Raw genomic sequence first — 15,992 nt, 5'->3', positions numbered from 1 at the left:
AGAGATAGAGGCTAGTTGATTTTAACTTTTTTTTTATTAAAAAATATCCTGGACCCACAACAGAACAGTGCACAGAAAAGCTCTACACTTAGACCTTGGACATCAGCATGATTTAAGGAGGCAGCAACGGTGAGGATGTGACATCACCGGTGACTTCCCGTTTAATTTAAGCCTCTTCCCATTGACAACTTGACATTTCACCTTATCATGGCGACAACTGAGAAGGTCTTACCAAGTTGACGCTCTGAATAGACGGGGATTAAAAGAGTAAGAACTCTTGTGTAGAGCTGAACAGAACAAAAATCAACTGAGAGAAGAAAAGAATTCCTAGAGAAGTTAAAATCAGAGTGGCATGCGATTTCCCTCCACGCTGATTTTAACGGCATGTCCTGTCTTTGTGAGGCGTCGGATGTCCGCAAAGCGCCGCATCTGCTTGTCCACTCGAGACAAGCCCTTCTTCGCAGGACCCTGGGGAGAAAAAATGGCAACTCATTTACTTCCTTAGTGACAACATTCCTATATAGTTTTCAAATTGCAAAACATGGTGACTCACTCTGCTGGATTCCATCTCGACGTTCCATTTGGGTCGAACGACGTAGTCTTTGTTGGAAGGCATCGGTACTCGAGCCCTGGCGCAGAAACCCGGGTCGCCTGGTCGAAGCGCTCTGTGGACACGTGCACGATATGTTAGGTTGTCTACTTTGATTGTTGTTACTTGAAATATTTGATGGTCTCCACTAAGCTTACTTTTCCTCTCCCGTCAGCTGTTTCTCCAGGTCTCGACGGGGAGTTTGTCCCGCAGAACTGCAGAGACAAAAAAAATGGAAGAAGAGGTCAGCTTGGGCGTGGACGCGACCGACCGGGTCTGTTCGACCCAAGTCTCATGCGGGTTACTGCAAACAATAACCAGTAAAGAAAATAATTCAGAAGTCTGATAAGTAAAAATAATTTTCCCTGTTTTTTTTTCATTTTTAGGTTTTGTTAATGGTAATAACCTCAGTGCACACGCGTGTTGGAAAACAAACAGTTAGTTCGGCATGACCTCTATTCTAACAAACTCATTCAATTCTTCCAATTTAGGGGATTGTAAATTCCGTTGTAGGCCCCCCCCCCAACCCCAAGCGAAGGAAAAAGATCAAGCAAGTAGTCACATGTTTTGAACATGTAACATGCGAGATGAGAGAACCTGCTAGGTGGAGAGAAGACATCCGGTTCCTCGGCTCTCTCCACCCTCTGTGGATGACTGAGGACGAAGAAGAGGAAGGTAGGAAAAGGAGGAAAGAGCGAAGAGCAGACAATGGAAAATAGGGCTGGGCAAATTTGCCAATTTTTTTTTTTTTTAATCGATTCAGGTTTAATTCTAAGGATGATCTGACTTTATATTCTAAGGCCATATTGCCCAGCCTTACTGGAGAGTAGAACGTGGTGATGATGACTAGTGAGGACTCGAGCTCGTATTACAGATGAAAGAGGAAACGTTAAGGCAGGATGTGCAGCCGAGGAAGGAAGCGCTTCTTTGGGGTCTACCTGAGTCGTCTGCGCTGAGGCATCTGTTGGTCAAGGTCACGCTGCTGCCGCTCCTCTCTCGTCATTCCCTTGTAATTGGACGTCAGGCCGAAAATGGGCCGCGACCACTCGTCTGCGACGTCAACGACAGGAAGTGAGTTTGACGAGAAGAGGAAGAAGCGGCTTGTGTTAGTAAGGAGGTCTTACTGATGAGCTTGAGGGCCAGGTCTTTGTTGGATCTGGACTCTTTGGGGTGCTTGTAGAGGAACATGACGGCGCGGCCGATGCCGCTGTGCTTCAGCGTCTCCTGACTGACGCTGGGCAGCTGAAGGCAAAAGTTCAAAGCAGGTGTTGATTGTCCGTTTGAACCTTTGTTAGAACACACTGGCTTGGTTTGTACTCACTTCCTGCAGGATCTTGAGCAGCTCCTCTCGGATCCGGAGTGCCGGCAGCGACTTGTCGGGGAGCGGGCTGATCCACTCTTTGATGGCCGACATGACGCCGCTGTCGATGAACGTGTCTTTCAGATCCTGCCTGAGCAAGCGAACAAAGGAGACCTTGGATTTGAATCTTTGATATCTTCATTTGTGGCATCTCGGTGCAACCGAGTGAATTGAGAGTTTCATTTGTACAAAAAGTTTCATTCTACGTGCATAAATAAGAATTTTCTTTTTACTTTTTTAGATGCATGACCACTTGAGGCAGCAGAGTGAGCTTCTTGAGCGCCGGTTTCTTCGCACTGTTCAACGTTCTGTCCTCCTGGAAGAAGAAAAACAAAATGAATTTAGGATGATGGATTAGCTGCTAAATGGTTTTTTTTTTTTCGTGCAAGTTTGCCGGTCAGACCTCCGCGGCCTCGTTCATCTTGACGATCATGGCGCTGACCACGTCGTCGGCGTCGCTGATAAACGTTCCGCCGTCTCTGTGACGCCGCCGCTTGCCGCTCATGGCCTTCTTGCGAGCCAGCATGATGTCAAAGTCGGACATGAAGCTGATACTGAGTACACACAGGCAAAGGCAAAAGTTAAAAACAATAAAATTGCTCTTTCAATGTCCAAAAATTTTCCACTGAGGGATCTATACAAAAGAAAATAGAAAAATGTGCGTGTGTCAACGCCTACTCTTGGCCTCTGTGACGGATTCCCTCATCAGAATCAGAGTCCTCCATCTTCTGCAGCTTCTCCTTGGCCTCCTTCTTATCCTCCAGGTCCTCCTGGTTGAAGCCCTGCATATACAAATACACATGTAGCATTAGCATGTAGCATCTGGCACACACACAAACAAGCTGGTGTAGATGTAGCACCCACTATGTGCTGCACGTGTAGTACTCACCGTGAACTCTTCCTCCTCCTCATCGCCAGACTCTCCAAAGATGTCTGCGATCATTTTTCTTTAAGTCAAAAAGAACACAGATCAGATATAAAATCATTCGAAGCCCCCCCTGGCCTGAACTGAAGGTGAAAAAAATATATGAGTAACAACGTAACGTATTGTACAAAAATCCTGTCTGCTGCGTTGAATATGATTGACATTTTCGGGGGTGGACTTAAAGTCTTACATATTTAAATTCAGCTCATAAAAACGGGAGCAAAAACAAAAGCTACAAGATGGTGCACTCACTCCTCCTGGTTGTCGTCGTCGTCGCTGTCGCTCCCGAAGAGCGCCTTCTCGTCTTTGTTCTCCCCCGCCGCCTTATTGCGGTCGTCGTCGTCGCTGCCACTGTCGGAGCCCAGCTCCCGGAGCTTGGCGGCCATGCTCTTGTCGATTCCGCCCGACTCGGCGTCGCTGTCGGAGTTGTCGTCATCGTCGGAAACTGCGCGACTCCTCTTGACAGCTGAGGATATGACAAGATAGGATTGGAAAACTGGGTCATTTACAGATAAAGAAAAAAATTAAAGTCTTACTATGTAATTTTTTTTTAAATTTAAACTAACTATTTCACAGGACAAATTAATCTAAAAAGTAACATCCCTGTCTCACCTGGTTTTTCCATCTCATCGTCCTCACTGTCTGACACGATGGCCTTCTTCCTCTTCACTGTAACACAAACAATTGATTAACTGATCAATTGAGGTCATCAGTATTTTGAGTTTATTACCTGGCTGCTCATCATCATCACTGTTGTCCGAGCCTTTCTGCTTCTCTTGCGCTTCTCCGTCACTTCCCACGACATTGGCGGCTTTCTTCTTCTCCTCGCCGCCACCGTCCTCCTCGTTCTCACTGTCCGACCGCATGACGGCCTTCCATTTGCCTCCCCCACTTTCCTCGGCCTCTTCCTGGCGTGCATCGGACTCATCGCCAGAGTTCAGTGCCGCCGCTGTCTTGCGTTTGGGCGGCGTCTCTGTGTCAGAGTCACTGTCGGCAGCGGATTTTGCTTTGGCGTGCTCGTTGTCAGAGTCACTCTCCACCGCCGCTGCTGCTTTATTTCTGTCCTCCTCCATGTCTGAGCTGCTCCCCCTGCGCGTCACGGGGGGCGAAGCCTCCCGTTCCTCATTGTCTGAAGCGGCGTGTTTGACCGGCGCCTCGTCCTCCGACACGCTCATTCTGCGTTTTCCCACAGAGTCATCGTCGCTGTCAGCGGGCTTTGGGCGTTCCGGCTCCGAATCACTCCCCTGGTTGTCGCGGCGACCCGGAGCCTCGGCCTCAGAGTCGCTCATCGGATCGTCGCGGCGAACCGGAGCCTCTGCCTCGGAGTCGCTACCCTGGTCGGCGTGGCGACGTGGAGGCTCGGCCTCGGAATCGCTCCCCTGGTCTTTGTGGTGAACAGGGGCCTCGGCCTCAGAGTCACTTCCTGGGTCATGACGGCGAACGGGAGCTTCTGCCTCCGAATCGCTTCGCTGGTCGTTGTCACCATGGCGACCAGGCGCTTCCGCTTCGGAGTCGCTGTCACCACCTCGTCGGACGTCATTGTCCGAGTCGCTGTCATTTTGATGTTTGTTGTAAGACGCCTCCTCGTTGTTACTCCCCTCGTCCTGAAGATGAAATCATGTTACATCAATACAAGATTTCAATAACCGCTAACCACAATATGGTTGGCTACTTGCAGAGTTGAGTAACCAGTTGCCGCTTTGAAGTTATATGTTAAATATGTCTGACCTCAGAATGATGTTTGTTGCTGCTCATGTCCTCGCCATCCGATGCCTGATGTTCATCCTGAACAGGAGTTCCGCCTCCGTCATCTGTGGCGAAAAACATTTTTAAAAAAATTCACGCTGTTCATCATGCTAAATAATGCTAGCATCGCTAAAGGTCGCTACTGACAGATTCGATTTTCGCCAATATTCGTAAGAAAAGTTGACGAGTTCAACAGGGTCTGAAGATGGTTGATAAACAAAACACTTTTTGAGGAGAAGACGTTTTTGGTAAATAGGTCACTCTACAAGTGATCAAATAAAATCACACTGTGTACGAGAATGAAAGAGTTTTTAGCTAAATGAAAGAACTGCGTGTGCTTGTTATGTACCAAAGACAAAGTGTTTACCGGAGTGGCTGCCAGACATGAATTCGTCCTCTTCTCCGTCCATTTCCAGACGAAGACGGCGTTAAGTTTAGACGAAAGGAAAGCACGACAACTCTTTTATTAACCACACTTTGTTCGGATTGAGGCGGTCAAAGAAAACGTGAAGAAATAGAGACGGTTGGATACCAACTCAATGCCCGCCTGTAGTCGGAGGAAGACAAGCCAAAATGGTGCGGCCCGGCCATATACGCATGCGCAGAGGTCATCGGCGACTACCAGTGACGTAACATTACAACCAGATTTAAGAATATTTTGTTTTTAAAAAAATACACATATGAATTCAACCAATATCATGATCATTGAATCTTTAACCATAGTGATACTAATAGATTTTTTTTTTTTAATTTTACAAATGACTACTCGTGTTTTTCTATATTCTCTTCCTCCAGTAGATGGCGGTAAAGCAGCAAGCAAAAAGGAAACAAATTCATGACGCAATTGACATGCGACTCGGCAACTTGCGACGAAACGCGTGTTTGGATCACGGGGGTCAAAGCGTCGAATCCGGCCACTTGAACGCGTAGACGCCGTTGTCGAACCCGCGAGATGGGTGAAAGCAGTCGGCCATGCACCGTGTGGCTGGGCTCGGAAACGGGCATTCTGAAGGGCGTCAGTGTGTCCCGCAGACAAGCCTTCAACTTCTGCAACAGCTCACAGCTGAGCCGCCAGCACGAGGTCCGGACACTGTGCTGGGCCGACGCGGCCGAGAGCGAGCTCCTGGTCGGCGCCGTAGACGGAACGGTCAAGACATTCAGCGTGGAAAAGGGAGAATTTACCAACTTCCGTAGCTGCGCTGATCCCGCCGAGGGCTCTTTCGTCGGGATGGCGGTTGCGGACGGCGGCTCAACCCTGGTGACGTGCGTGGATAGTGGCGTGCTCAAAGTATGGAGAGACGAAAGCTCCGAGCCCGCCATGGAGATCCGCGTAGGGAGCGACGTGGCCCGGATGAGACAGAACACAGAGCACCCGCACAAGGTGGCAACCGGCGGGAAGGACAATTGTCTCAAAGTGTGGGACCTCGAGAAGCCCGACAAGCCCGTTTTCACCGCTAAGAACCTGCGGAACGACTGGCTGAATCTACAGCAGCCGCATTGGGTCAAAGACATGGCCTTCATTCCAGGATCCGACAAGGTGGTCACCTGCACGGGATACCACCAGGTGAGTCCCGAAGAAAATTCCTTGCTGTGAAAATAAAATTGAAGTGAAAGGTACTCATCAGCTTTGCAATGCAAATCAATCGCTATTCATATTTGTCTCACCAGATCCACGTGTACGACCCCTCCACACCCCAACGTCGTCCGGTCATGGAGGCCACCTACGAGGAGTATCCACTGACGTCATTGTCTCTTCCTGCCACCGGAGGTTCAGTGGTGGTCGGGAACACGCACGGTCAGATCGCTGTGCTGGACTTACGAAAAGGCCTGGTGCGGGGATGCTTCAAGGGTCTCTGCGGGAGTGTGCGGAGTCTGCAGTGCCACGCCTCGCAACCCCTGGTGGCATCTTGCGGCCTGGACCGCTTCTTGCGGATCCACAGCCTGGAGGACCGGCGGGTGCTGCACAAGGTTTACCTAAAATCCCGCCTCAACTGCCTCCTGCTCGCCAGCCGAAACTTGGAGGATTTGGACGACGCCGAGGACGCCGGGCAGGAGGTTAAGGAGGAGGACAACGATGTGGATGAAGTATGGGATGCCATGGAGCAAGTGGAGGAGCAAGAGGAGAATCTCAAGAGGAAAACATCCGAGGAGGAAGGTGACAACTCCAAGAGGAAAGCACTAGAGGATGAGAATTCCAAGAGTGTAACTTCTGAAGAGGAAAGAGAGAATCCTGAGAAGGAAACACCAGAGGAGGAAGGTGACAACTCCAAGAGGAAAGCACTAGAGGATGAGAATTCCAAGAGTGCAACTTTTGAGGAGGAAAGGGAGAATCCTGAGAAGGAAACACCAGAAGAAGCGGAACAGCCGAAGAAGAAGAGGAGGAAAAGAAAGAAAGCTCAAGCCTGAGAGGTGTGTTAAGAGACATTTAAAGATAAATGATGTCATGGGAGTGTTCCCTGGAGGATTTGCATCTTTTATCATTTTTTAACTTTAATTAAAATGGCCTTTTAGTCCGTTTTATTAAAGTGCCTGGAGATGCTTTGTTATGAATATTAACAGGGAAATACAATTCATACATGTAAGGAGGCAATACTTTTTTGTGGGTTTAAATTGTGTTTAATACACAACTAACATTACATTAGTAACAGTCAAAAGTGAAATATGTTCTAGTGGACATTGAAATGTTTCTTTTCTTTCTTTTAGCAGCAACTCATTTGTAATTCTTCATTAAGATAAACAAACATGAGCAGGCTTGTGAGACGTTCACTGTAAAACATTTTTAAATGTTAAAAAAAGGCAACATAGCTGCGAGGTAAACATATGTGACCTCCAAAGTGATCACGTGTTTAAAATGAGGCAAAAGTTCCCTTTGTGACCTAGTAAACGTTAAAAATGTCACATCATGCGTGAGCTTTGCCGTGAGGCTAACAAGTTATGTGATCCCGCTCAAGTTCTCATTTCTTGCTGTTTGAGTGCCCGTAAGGTAACAAGAATAGCTAATGTGGACGACTTCACAATTAAAATTTGTTCCCATGAATGACCAATAGATAAACACAAATGTTTGAGGAAATTTATTTAGTTAAATTAATAATTTTGGTTAATTTATTTATTAAAACAATATTTTTTTAATTAATTGGTTAATTATAAGATTAACCAATTGAATGGACAGAATATATCTATTTTTTTAAGGTATTCTATTATAAAAATCACATTTATATCTAGGTAGTTTAATTATGATTCATTATCAAATTTATAATATTCAAATTTAAGTAATGAACAGTATTTAAATGGTTATACTATCATTGATATCATTTATAAATATTAAAATAAATGTTTTACATTTATCATACCATTTGCAGCATTGTAACCACTGATAAGTTTTGTCAACATGATGTAAGTTTGTGCTCGAGTCAGGTGACAATTAAGACTGAGAAGGACAATTGGACCAAGCAGGTGAGACACTCACGGGTTCCCATCATTTCCATCGCGGCTGAACGTTCGTCTGGCCAGCTTCTCCGGGTCGTGCGACGCCATGTTGCTGAAGTCTCGGAAAATGTCCTGAAACGTTTGGTCGTCTCCTGGAAGAACCGCAAGGACGCCGCTGAGCGAATATCAAAACGAAATTTTGGAATTTCGCTGACTTACCCGTAGCTCCGAACGCTCCTTCGGAATCTCGCATTTCCTCGTTCATTCGGGCCATGCGTAGCCTGAAGAAAAAAGAATCAGCCAAGATTACTTTTTAATGTCCACCTATCAAGTGTCAAATTAAATCAGTCATCTAACCTCCTCCTTCACTATGACATCACAACTGGGCTAATTTAAATAATCCCGCCCCCACATAGGTCCTCTTAATCGATGGAATATTTTTAATTATCCATTTGGGCACAGTTCAGTTCCCAGAATGCAAAGAAGCACCGCCAAAGTTACAAAGCTACAGTGTTAGCGCAGATTAGCATTAGCAAACCACACTAACTCACAACGTGACGATGTCCGCGTGCGCCGTCTCCACGGCGATGGCCAGTGGGTCGCGTCCGCTCTCGTCCACCGCATACTGGTTAGCTCCTCGCTTCAGCAGCAGACACACCTGCCTGTGGCAACCAATGGGAACGTCACATTGAGTGCGTTTGCGTATACGCGCATGTGTGTGCGTGTAGCGACCCGGTGTGTCCGGCGGTGGCTGCTGCGTGGAGAGCTCCTTGCCCTCTTCGGTCTCTGTGGTTAACGTTGGCGCCGTTCTGCAGCAGGAACTCGGACGCCAACAGTGACCCCTGCAGAGAAATGTCAGATGACTCAAAAAGGTGCAGGAATAAACACTTTTTGTATTATTCCTTCTTTGACTTTAAAAAAAAAAAATGTTCTCATAGTGTCTTCCAAATTGATTTAAAAAAAAAAAATATTATTAAATAACAGTGACTTCCTGCTGTGCACTCACCCCTTGCGCCGCCCCGATGAGAGCGGTGCGTCCTTCCTCCTGTGCTACACTCCCGTTTACCGGCGCCCCCTGGGCCAGGGCCGCCACCAAGGCGACCAGGTCTCCAGCCACCGCCGCCCGGTAGAGATGCGACAGTGGCGAAGCCTCGACGTCGTCATGATGCACTTACACAAAAGGATTTAGATCACATTAATGATGGAAAGAAACAAGTCTTGAAATAATCTACAGTTTTTTTTCCTGCACTGAACCTTACTTGCGCCATCATTCCGCCTCACAAAAGCCTTCTCCACATACTTGTCTCGTATCCAAGCCTCCTTCTCAGCACTGACAAAGAGACTAGCTGTCACTCATCGGGTATCGAACACAGATTGATTGACAGGCGTGCGGGTGTTTACTGCGGGCTCTCCGTAGTGGGTTTGATTCTGTCGTGACACCGCGCCTCGTAAATATTGTTAATGGCGTCGTTTCCCAGGACGCACAGCAGCTATGACACAAAGGCAGGAAGTCTTGTTATGATACGGAATGGTGAACCCCTTTCACATACATAACGACAGAATTCACACAACTCCAAATTGCAACTTACCCCTTAAAAAACATGTAAACGATAAAATGTGAAAGGAGCTAAAGATTTTTTTTTACCTTGAGTTGCTCCGCTTCCCATGAGTCCAGCGTGAGCGAGCGCACCTTGGACACATGGACGCCGAGACTCCTGCACACAGGAAGAAAAAAAAGAAAGTCTCAATTTTTTTTTTTTTGGGGTATATGTGGGTACTTTATGTGTGTGTGTGTGTGTGTGTGTGTGTGTGTGTGTGTGTGTACCGGTGAATGCCAGAGCACTGAATGCACACGGTGATGCCCAAATTAACGGCCGCCCATCGCGGTTCCTCCTCGCCGCAGTCGCAGCAACGGCGATTTCCGGCCCCCTGCAGAGCGGCGCCCAGCACCGCCGTCTTCTGATTGGCCGCAGCGTTGTCGCCGCCGCTCGACGGGTGAGGCTCCTGAGGCTACAGGAGACTTTCAAGATTATTTTTCTTATTTCTACAATTGCCCTGATGAGGTAGCAGAGTGAACGAGGAGCGTGCCTGTGCGGGAGCGGCTTGGCCTCGCTCTCGGTACGCCTGATCGATGCTGCCTTGTAACGCTCCCATCCACGCCAGCCTCACGTGCTCAGAGTCGGCCTGAAGGGCACAACACCTGATGGGACAGAATAAAGAGCATTATGGGACAAATATGGGACACAACATTTGTCTCGTCTTTAGTTGTGTTACATTTTTGACTCACTTGTGAACAGACATCAGCTGGAAGCAGAATCGTCGGTCCAGGTCGTCCAAAGACTTGATGGCGCATAATCGGAGGTCCTCAAAAAGAAGCATAGACACGTCCTGAGGGGCCAATCGGAAAATTAGTTGTCAACACTTCCTGTCATAAAAATGAACAGCATACATATTATATAACTTCATGATTAATAGATGGATGAGAATGGTTTACTTTGTGTGACTTCCTGTAGATGAGTTGGTTGTCCCTGATGGAGAACCAGCATCTGCACAAGAAAAAATAAATACAATTCAAACATGTTTGTGCTTTTGGCTCCCTCTTGTGGAATCTTTTGGGATTGCCTGCGTTTGTGCCCCTTAAAGCTATGGTCGCTTTTTTTTTTTTCCCACTAGGACAGAAATGAGTAGATCATCAACACAAGGAGATATGTGACCTCTTCCACGTTTTCAACTTCCTTCTGGATCGTTTGAAGAGGTAACCTTGAATGATGTCATCATTCCCAACACACAATCGGAATAGCGTCTCTCCGGAGGCATCCTACACACAAACACACACAATTTGTGATTTTTCCAGTGCCAGAGATGTTTGAAGGCAACTTACTCTTTGCTGAACCAGCAGGTGATTGTGCTCCAGCTCTTTCCTTTTACTCGCACACTCGTCCGACCGCTCACACAACTGAAGACAGAGTCAAAAGAATTAAAATGTTCAAATCAAACATTCACAATTCAACTTTGTGTTGTAAGCGATTGTGTGTTTGCATCCGACCTGCGTGGCCATGACCTTCATGGCGGGCTCAAGGTCTCTGAGCAGGTCAAAGCCTTGATGGAAGTACGTCAGCTGAGCGTTGACCAAGGAGAACACCTAAACACAACAGCACAACTTAGTCACACTGCAAAGACAATTTTTGACTTAACTTCTGCTTTAAATCATGAAAATAGGAACTGCGTCCCAATATCAATGCTAAGTAATAAATGGCTCACCGAGTTCAAAATGTCCACCTTCTGCTGAGTCTTGAACGTGTTGAGCTGCACGACAAAAAAATAAAATAATATATTTATGTCCATGTCTTATGTCCTGTGTGTGTGTTTTCAGCACTACCTGCAGACAATAATCCAGGGCGAAGTGCTGATAGCATTTTCGTGTGGCGATGAGCAGGTGACTCGCTCTTTCGGCCTCGGCAGTCTTGTGTCGAGACACCTGAGCGTTCTTCAGCGCCGCCGTGTCCAGATCGTCACCGATACGCACAAACTCATCGCGCGTTTCCGCCAGCTGAGGGAGGAATCTTAAAAACAAAAATAATCAATTGATTAAGTTTGAGAGACCATCAAAAAACATGATTGGTGATTAGGATTTGTCGTGTGTACTTACTGCTTGCACAGGCTGCTGAGCTGATGACTGATGGCTCGCTGGCTCTGATCAAGCAACATCTGAAAACGCACACACATAAAAGCATGACTTCCGGGTGTCGGCGTTTGTGTGTCTGCGTGTGTGCGCTCTCACAGCGTGGAAAGTGAGCAGCTCCTGCAGGCCTTCCTTGAATTGGCTCAGGCAGTTCTAAGACATGAAAAAAGATGCAATCATTCTAAAGTGTGACTTGCGGTTAACAAGCGCCCTCTTGTGGCTGGTTGAAGAATCAAACCATACTACAAATTCATTTAAAACATGAAATGCAATGAAACAAGTTTCCAACTGATCCTCACCGCAATCACACCGTCCTCCTTGTGTCGTGTGAAAAGCTCGGACAGGCCGGCGAGGAACATCTGATTGGCTGTGTTGTACGCTTGTCCCGCCTCCACCATCTTGCCGCACAACCTCATGACCTGATTGGCGGCACGAAAAACACTATTTATACCAATAGCTCACTGAATTAAAATATTAAATCCAATGAAGCCTACATTATAGTGAATTGAGGAGCTTCATTTGGGCATACATGTTTGCTGCCATCTTGTGGCATCTTGGTGCTAAGGCACAATGTCTCATGTTGAGGATACACTTAAACAAAAGTATCGGTGCCAAGGATTTTTTTGGGAGTGACAAAAGAAGTGATTTGTTGCCATTTTGAGGCATCTATAGACCATTCTAAACCGTTTGTGCGGATTCTGGCTTCTTCAGGGTACAGTCAGTGTCCCACCTTGTCTAGTTGTGTCTGTAGAAGAAATACATCCTCCTCAAACTGATCCAGGTTCAACCTGAACAACACAATACACGAAAAATGAGGCATCAGTCCATGCTCGTCGGTGATGGCAACTCATCGGGCGAAAGCTGCTCACCTGAAGGCAGGAGAATCCGAGACGCACTCAGAGAAGTCCAGCAACGCGTCCATGTTGAGGGCCTTGGAAACTTGACCGTCGCCGAGTGCGCTGTCCCCACACTAATCTGTAGCCGGATACTTAACACTCACTAAGACTGCTCATAGTCAAAACAAATCCGTCCAACATACAGGCTAACGACAAAGACGAGATTTACAGTTTTTTTTATTTGTTGTGTTGCATGTAGCTAAACTTGTGTTGACGATAGAACAGCTGTCAACATCCCATCCCTCCAAAAGTGATGCTAACGCTGACCGCCCCGCGCTGCGAGCCCACATCCGGGTTATAATCAGCATGCAGAGACATCTAGCGGACGGGAGATCTTTAATTTTAAAAACCGGCAGTTAAATGTTTTTACTGAAAATAAAGGAGAGTAATGTAAATTTGACATCTTTAGCCACTCTGGGTCCGTATACTCTTTGGGTCGCTAAAACCACCGGCCGGAAGCGCACATAGTTGACATAGCAACACCGCCATATTGCTCAGGCAAATGACGTCATCAGGATGCGCGGGTGGAAATACGCACAAACCAACTAATGAAGGATCGCAATAATTACTTTAATGAACTAAAGTTGGAAGGAATTTTGCGCGAAGGATGTTGGCAACCCAGATTGATGGATTTTTGCTACACAAATTCTTCATTGCTTAAGTGCTCATTTGTATCATATGTGAGTAAGACACACAACAATAAACATTGACAGTAGTCAAGTATTTTATTGAAAAACAAAGTCAATGGATGCATCAGAAATCAATAGAAACCAAGATGACGGTGACATTATCAGCGCAGCCCCGTCGCACCGCCTCGCTGGCCAGTTGTTGGCAGGCCGCTTCATACAGCTCCTCCTTGTCTGTCACCTTACTGTCCTACAACCACACAAAGCTACATGTGACATCCGTCATGTGTAGAACCACAAAAACCCCTTAGGCTCATGACTAAGCAACAAAAAAAAAATTGGTGCTCATCTATCATTACTCACAAAAAGTCTCAAGAAGTCAAAAGATACCTGAAGGACATCAAGGACAAATCTGACAGCTTCATCTGCGGAAAACACTTTGAACAAGCCGTCACAGGCCAGGATGATGAACCTGAGGAGTCCAAAGTAGTCATTATCTGCTTCTTCATGTGTGTGTGCGAGTGTCCCTGTTCTTGCCTGTCATTGGCCGTCAGCTGACACCTTCTGAGGTCTGGGGTGGAAATGACGCCGCATCGCTTGTACTGACCGTCTCCGATGGAACGCGACACCTCCAGAACGCCAAGCACACGCCCCTCCCTGCCACATAAAATACCCACAGCCATAAAAACCAAAGAGAGAGAAAATATTAAAGTAAAATGTCTTCATTAGTAGTTCCGACTTGGGATATTACATTCTAAAGGCGGACGTTTATAGTGGTACCTGACGGTTCCTCCGGCTCTCTGGATCCTCATCCTCTCCTCGTAGATGATGGGGTTGTGTTCTCGACTGAGCGCCAGCGTGGTCGGCCTCCTCTGCCGCCCCTCGGGGGCGTCTCCCTCTTCCTCCTCCATGCGACACATCACCGCCTGCCAAGATGCTCCATTAGAAACTAGGAGAGCATTTCTTCTATATCCCTGATATTCATCTTAAGGTCCAAGTATTGACATGCTCTTTGTTCTCACTATCTTACCAATTAATGCTCAAACAGCTTTATCAAAAGCCATTTGAGGATTTGTTTGACACACTTGAAATTACCTTGCTGTCTCCCAGGTTGGCCACGTAGACCACGTCATCCAGCACTAGCATGCAGGTTGCCGTGGAACCATCTTTCCATGCTGGTTTTCTGGGGGGAGGTCCAAAATAAGAGATCAGATTTTTGTGAAAAAAGAAACAAAACACTGAAGTTTTTTTTTTTTAATGAACTCCCAAAACAGCAGCTAATCAGTCTTACTGGCTGGATGCTTTCTTCAGAAAGTCCTCGTCCGTCTGACGGAAAGTGTCCACCAGGCATTTTTTAATCAGCTTGTCCAAGTTCTCACTCTCAACTTAAAAAGACACACAAACATATTCTGCACGTTCCTGCATTTTGTTCCCACAACCATACTTCACAAAGACTGTATATTTACTGCTCACCTCGGGGAAAGTTTTTTGCCAAAATGTGGTGAAGATGTTCGGCTGCAAATCGTGATGCCCGAGTGCCACCATGGCCATCAAAAACGGCAAAGTAAGATGCCCCGGAACTTTGGAAACACCAGACAATATTCACAAATATTAACACCAGGAGAGAAAAATAAAATCACATCGATGTTTATGTGTGTAAATAATGAAAGTGTTTGTTACATTTGTGCTGGCAGCGGCGATAAACAGCTGCTCATGTCGGGAAGTAGAACGTGAGCATCCTGCATTTCTTCACGCTCGCCACGCCTCGCGGCCACGAAGCCTCGCAACATTGGGAGACCTGAACATGTACACACAAACAAAAACAGAGTAAATCGATCTGCGTCATGGATGCCATGCATTATCAAACATGGTGGCAACAGCGAAAACCTTCTCTACAAACTTTCTTGACCTCCTCCTCTTCTGCTTTTGAAGGCACATCACATTCTTCACCCTGTCGTTTTCGTTTGGTGCTCTTCTCCTCCTTGTTGATGTTTTTGGCCGATCTAGGCGAGACTGGAACGGCGGCTGAGCCAGGTCCTGACAACACACAAAGAAAACGTGGTTAAAATGCTGAAGTCTCAAAAAATCTGGAAATTTAGTCATTCTACATTTTTAAACGTATAGTAGCAAACTAAGATAACATTGTAAAATCAAACAAAAGGCATCTTAAAGTTATTAATATTATTATTATTAACAGTAATAGAAGTAATTGGTAAACAGTAATTTATGTGGTAACCCATAACGAGCATTTTATGAGGTGACGACCACCTCGTCAGTTGTCATTAAACCAGGGCTACTGCCGAGGTGGTCTTCTTCGTTTACCCGAGAAACCGCCATCACTCACCGGTCTGAGTGGGCTCTGGTAGATCGTCAAATAGATCCATTCTTCTCCGGAGCTATCTTAGCTTTTTAGCCCCTCTGTCAGTATGAACAGGCGAAGGTCGTACTCGCAATAGCGAGTATGGTTTACTAAAAAGTGATATGATTATAAGATTAAATTCCCTCACTAGGTAAAAAAAAATCTTGACGCTATATGGTTAATTTTTCATAAATTAAAGCTTACAACTAAAGGCACACTGCAAGTAACTGAAGGTGGCGTCTTCTTCGTCTTCATTTTAAAATGTTGGGAGGGCTGCAGTAGTGACAACTGCCCTCTAACGGTTTTGAAGTTAACTGCAATATGGCGCCGCAACTATCGATAATGAATAAAAATAGAGTTATTGCTTTTGCCGTAGTATAATA

The 15,992-nt window shown here is 46.4% G+C and overlaps 4 protein-coding genes across 7 annotated transcripts; 1 reads left to right on the top strand and 3 right to left on the bottom strand.

The window, feature by feature from the left end:
* Positions 1 to 15: 15 nt before the first annotated feature.
* iws1 (interacts with SUPT6H, CTD assembly factor 1) lies at positions 16 to 6,054 on the bottom strand. Of its 2 annotated transcripts, none has more exons than XM_088380251.1 (15): positions 5,803 to 6,054; positions 4,603 to 4,685; positions 3,605 to 4,478; positions 3,487 to 3,543; positions 3,127 to 3,340; positions 2,839 to 2,896; positions 2,628 to 2,731; positions 2,353 to 2,503; positions 2,183 to 2,265; positions 1,911 to 2,040; positions 1,714 to 1,831; positions 1,528 to 1,639; positions 748 to 804; positions 554 to 665; positions 16 to 468 (listed from the first exon to the last, which is right to left on the bottom strand). In XM_088380251.1, the coding sequence occupies exons 2-15, from the start codon at positions 4,627 to 4,629 to the stop codon at positions 343 to 345; spliced, it is 2,223 nt and encodes a 740-aa protein (XP_088236377.1). In that variant the 5' UTR covers positions 4,630 to 4,685; positions 5,803 to 6,054; the 3' UTR covers positions 16 to 342. The 2 variants fall into 2 exon arrangements, with proteins under 2 accessions (XP_088236377.1, XP_088236376.1); XM_088380250.1 differs by lacking the exon at positions 5,803 to 6,054 and adding an exon at positions 4,988 to 5,214.
* On the top strand, positions 5,443 to 7,145 carry wdr74 (WD repeat domain 74). The gene is made up of 2 exons (XM_088380295.1): positions 5,443 to 6,184; positions 6,289 to 7,145. Exons 1-2 carry the CDS (start codon positions 5,573 to 5,575, stop codon positions 7,024 to 7,026), a joined length of 1,350 nt encoding a protein of 449 aa, XP_088236421.1. The 5' UTR covers positions 5,443 to 5,572; the 3' UTR covers positions 7,027 to 7,145.
* On the bottom strand, positions 7,121 to 13,074 carry LOC148395583 (arf-GAP with coiled-coil, ANK repeat and PH domain-containing protein 2). The gene is made up of 22 exons (XM_088380259.1): positions 12,598 to 13,074; positions 12,459 to 12,516; positions 12,028 to 12,147; positions 11,828 to 11,881; positions 11,696 to 11,754; positions 11,426 to 11,609; positions 11,308 to 11,352; positions 11,093 to 11,188; positions 10,928 to 11,002; positions 10,761 to 10,864; positions 10,541 to 10,592; positions 10,334 to 10,434; positions 10,135 to 10,246; positions 9,872 to 10,056; positions 9,692 to 9,761; positions 9,448 to 9,536; positions 9,306 to 9,376; positions 9,053 to 9,216; positions 8,779 to 8,888; positions 8,598 to 8,708; positions 8,266 to 8,327; positions 7,121 to 8,198 (listed from the first exon to the last, which is right to left on the bottom strand). Exons 1-22 carry the CDS (start codon positions 12,648 to 12,650, stop codon positions 8,083 to 8,085), a joined length of 2,091 nt encoding a protein of 696 aa, XP_088236385.1. The 5' UTR covers positions 12,651 to 13,074; the 3' UTR covers positions 7,121 to 8,082.
* Positions 13,075 to 13,330: 256 nt separating this feature from the next.
* ilkap (integrin-linked kinase-associated serine/threonine phosphatase) lies at positions 13,331 to 15,874 on the bottom strand. 3 transcript variants are annotated; one of them, XM_088380301.1, is made up of 10 exons: positions 15,595 to 15,874; positions 15,138 to 15,287; positions 14,931 to 15,048; positions 14,724 to 14,830; positions 14,542 to 14,635; positions 14,346 to 14,433; positions 14,031 to 14,176; positions 13,788 to 13,907; positions 13,641 to 13,722; positions 13,331 to 13,500 (listed from the first exon to the last, which is right to left on the bottom strand). In XM_088380301.1, exons 1-10 carry the CDS (start codon positions 15,632 to 15,634, stop codon positions 13,378 to 13,380), a joined length of 1,068 nt encoding a protein of 355 aa, XP_088236427.1. In that variant the 5' UTR covers positions 15,635 to 15,874; the 3' UTR covers positions 13,331 to 13,377. The 3 variants fall into 3 exon arrangements, with proteins under 3 accessions (XP_088236427.1, XP_088236429.1, XP_088236428.1); XM_088380303.1 differs by lacking the exon at positions 15,595 to 15,874 and having other exon boundaries at positions 15,151 to 15,288; XM_088380302.1 differs by lacking the exon at positions 15,595 to 15,874 and having other exon boundaries at positions 15,160 to 15,287.
* Between the last annotated feature and the right edge of the window lie 118 nt (positions 15,875 to 15,992).

The sequence above is a fragment of the Syngnathus floridae genome, chromosome 7 (genome assembly GCF_059516105.1).
Source record: "Syngnathus floridae isolate MCC-2025c chromosome 7, RoL_Sflo_1.0, whole genome shotgun sequence".
NCBI lineage: Eukaryota > Metazoa > Chordata > Actinopteri > Syngnathiformes > Syngnathidae > Syngnathus > Syngnathus floridae.
Note: the sequence above shows the minus strand (reverse complement) of the source record. Positions and strands in the feature narration are given on the sequence as shown.

Bases quoted from the DNA above. Each gene is read 5' to 3' on its own strand.
- ilkap (XM_088380301.1), bottom strand. From the start codon at position 15,634: ATGGATCTATTTGACGATCTACCAGAGCCCACTCAGACCG. The intron at 15,288-15,594 runs GTGAGTGATGGC...GTGTGTTGTCAG, and splicing joins ACCAGAGCCCACTCAGACCG to GACCTGGCTCAGCCGCCGTT. The intron at 14,434-14,541 runs GTAAGACTGATT...ACCTCCCCCCAG, and splicing joins CTGAAGAAAGCATCCAGCCA to AAAACCAGCATGGAAAGATG.
- wdr74 (XM_088380295.1), top strand. From the start codon at position 5,573: ATGGGTGAAAGCAGTCGGCCATGCACCGTGTGGCTGGGCTCGGAAACG. The intron at 6,185-6,288 runs GTGAGTCCCGAA...TTGTCTCACCAG, and splicing joins CCTGCACGGGATACCACCAG to ATCCACGTGTACGACCCCTC.
- LOC148395583 (XM_088380259.1), bottom strand. From the start codon at position 12,650: ATGGACGCGTTGCTGGACTTCTCTGAGTGCGTCTCGGATTCTCCTGCC. The intron at 11,610-11,695 runs GTAAGTACACAC...TTTGTTTTTAAG, and splicing joins CTCAGCAGCCTGTGCAAGCA to ATTCCTCCCTCAGCTGGCGG. The intron at 10,593-10,760 runs GTCACATATCTC...TTTCTTGTGCAG, and splicing joins AAGTTGAAAACGTGGAAGAG to ATGCTGGTTCTCCATCAGGG.
- iws1 (XM_088380250.1), bottom strand. From the start codon at position 5,030: ATGGACGGAGAAGAGGACGAATTCATGTCTGGCAGCCACTCCG. The intron at 4,686-4,987 runs GTAAACACTTTG...TTTTCGCCACAG, and splicing joins CATGTCTGGCAGCCACTCCG to ATGACGGAGGCGGAACTCCT. The intron at 2,897-3,126 runs GTGAGTGCACCA...TTTGACTTAAAG, and splicing joins GACGACGACAACCAGGAGGA to AAAAATGATCGCAGACATCT.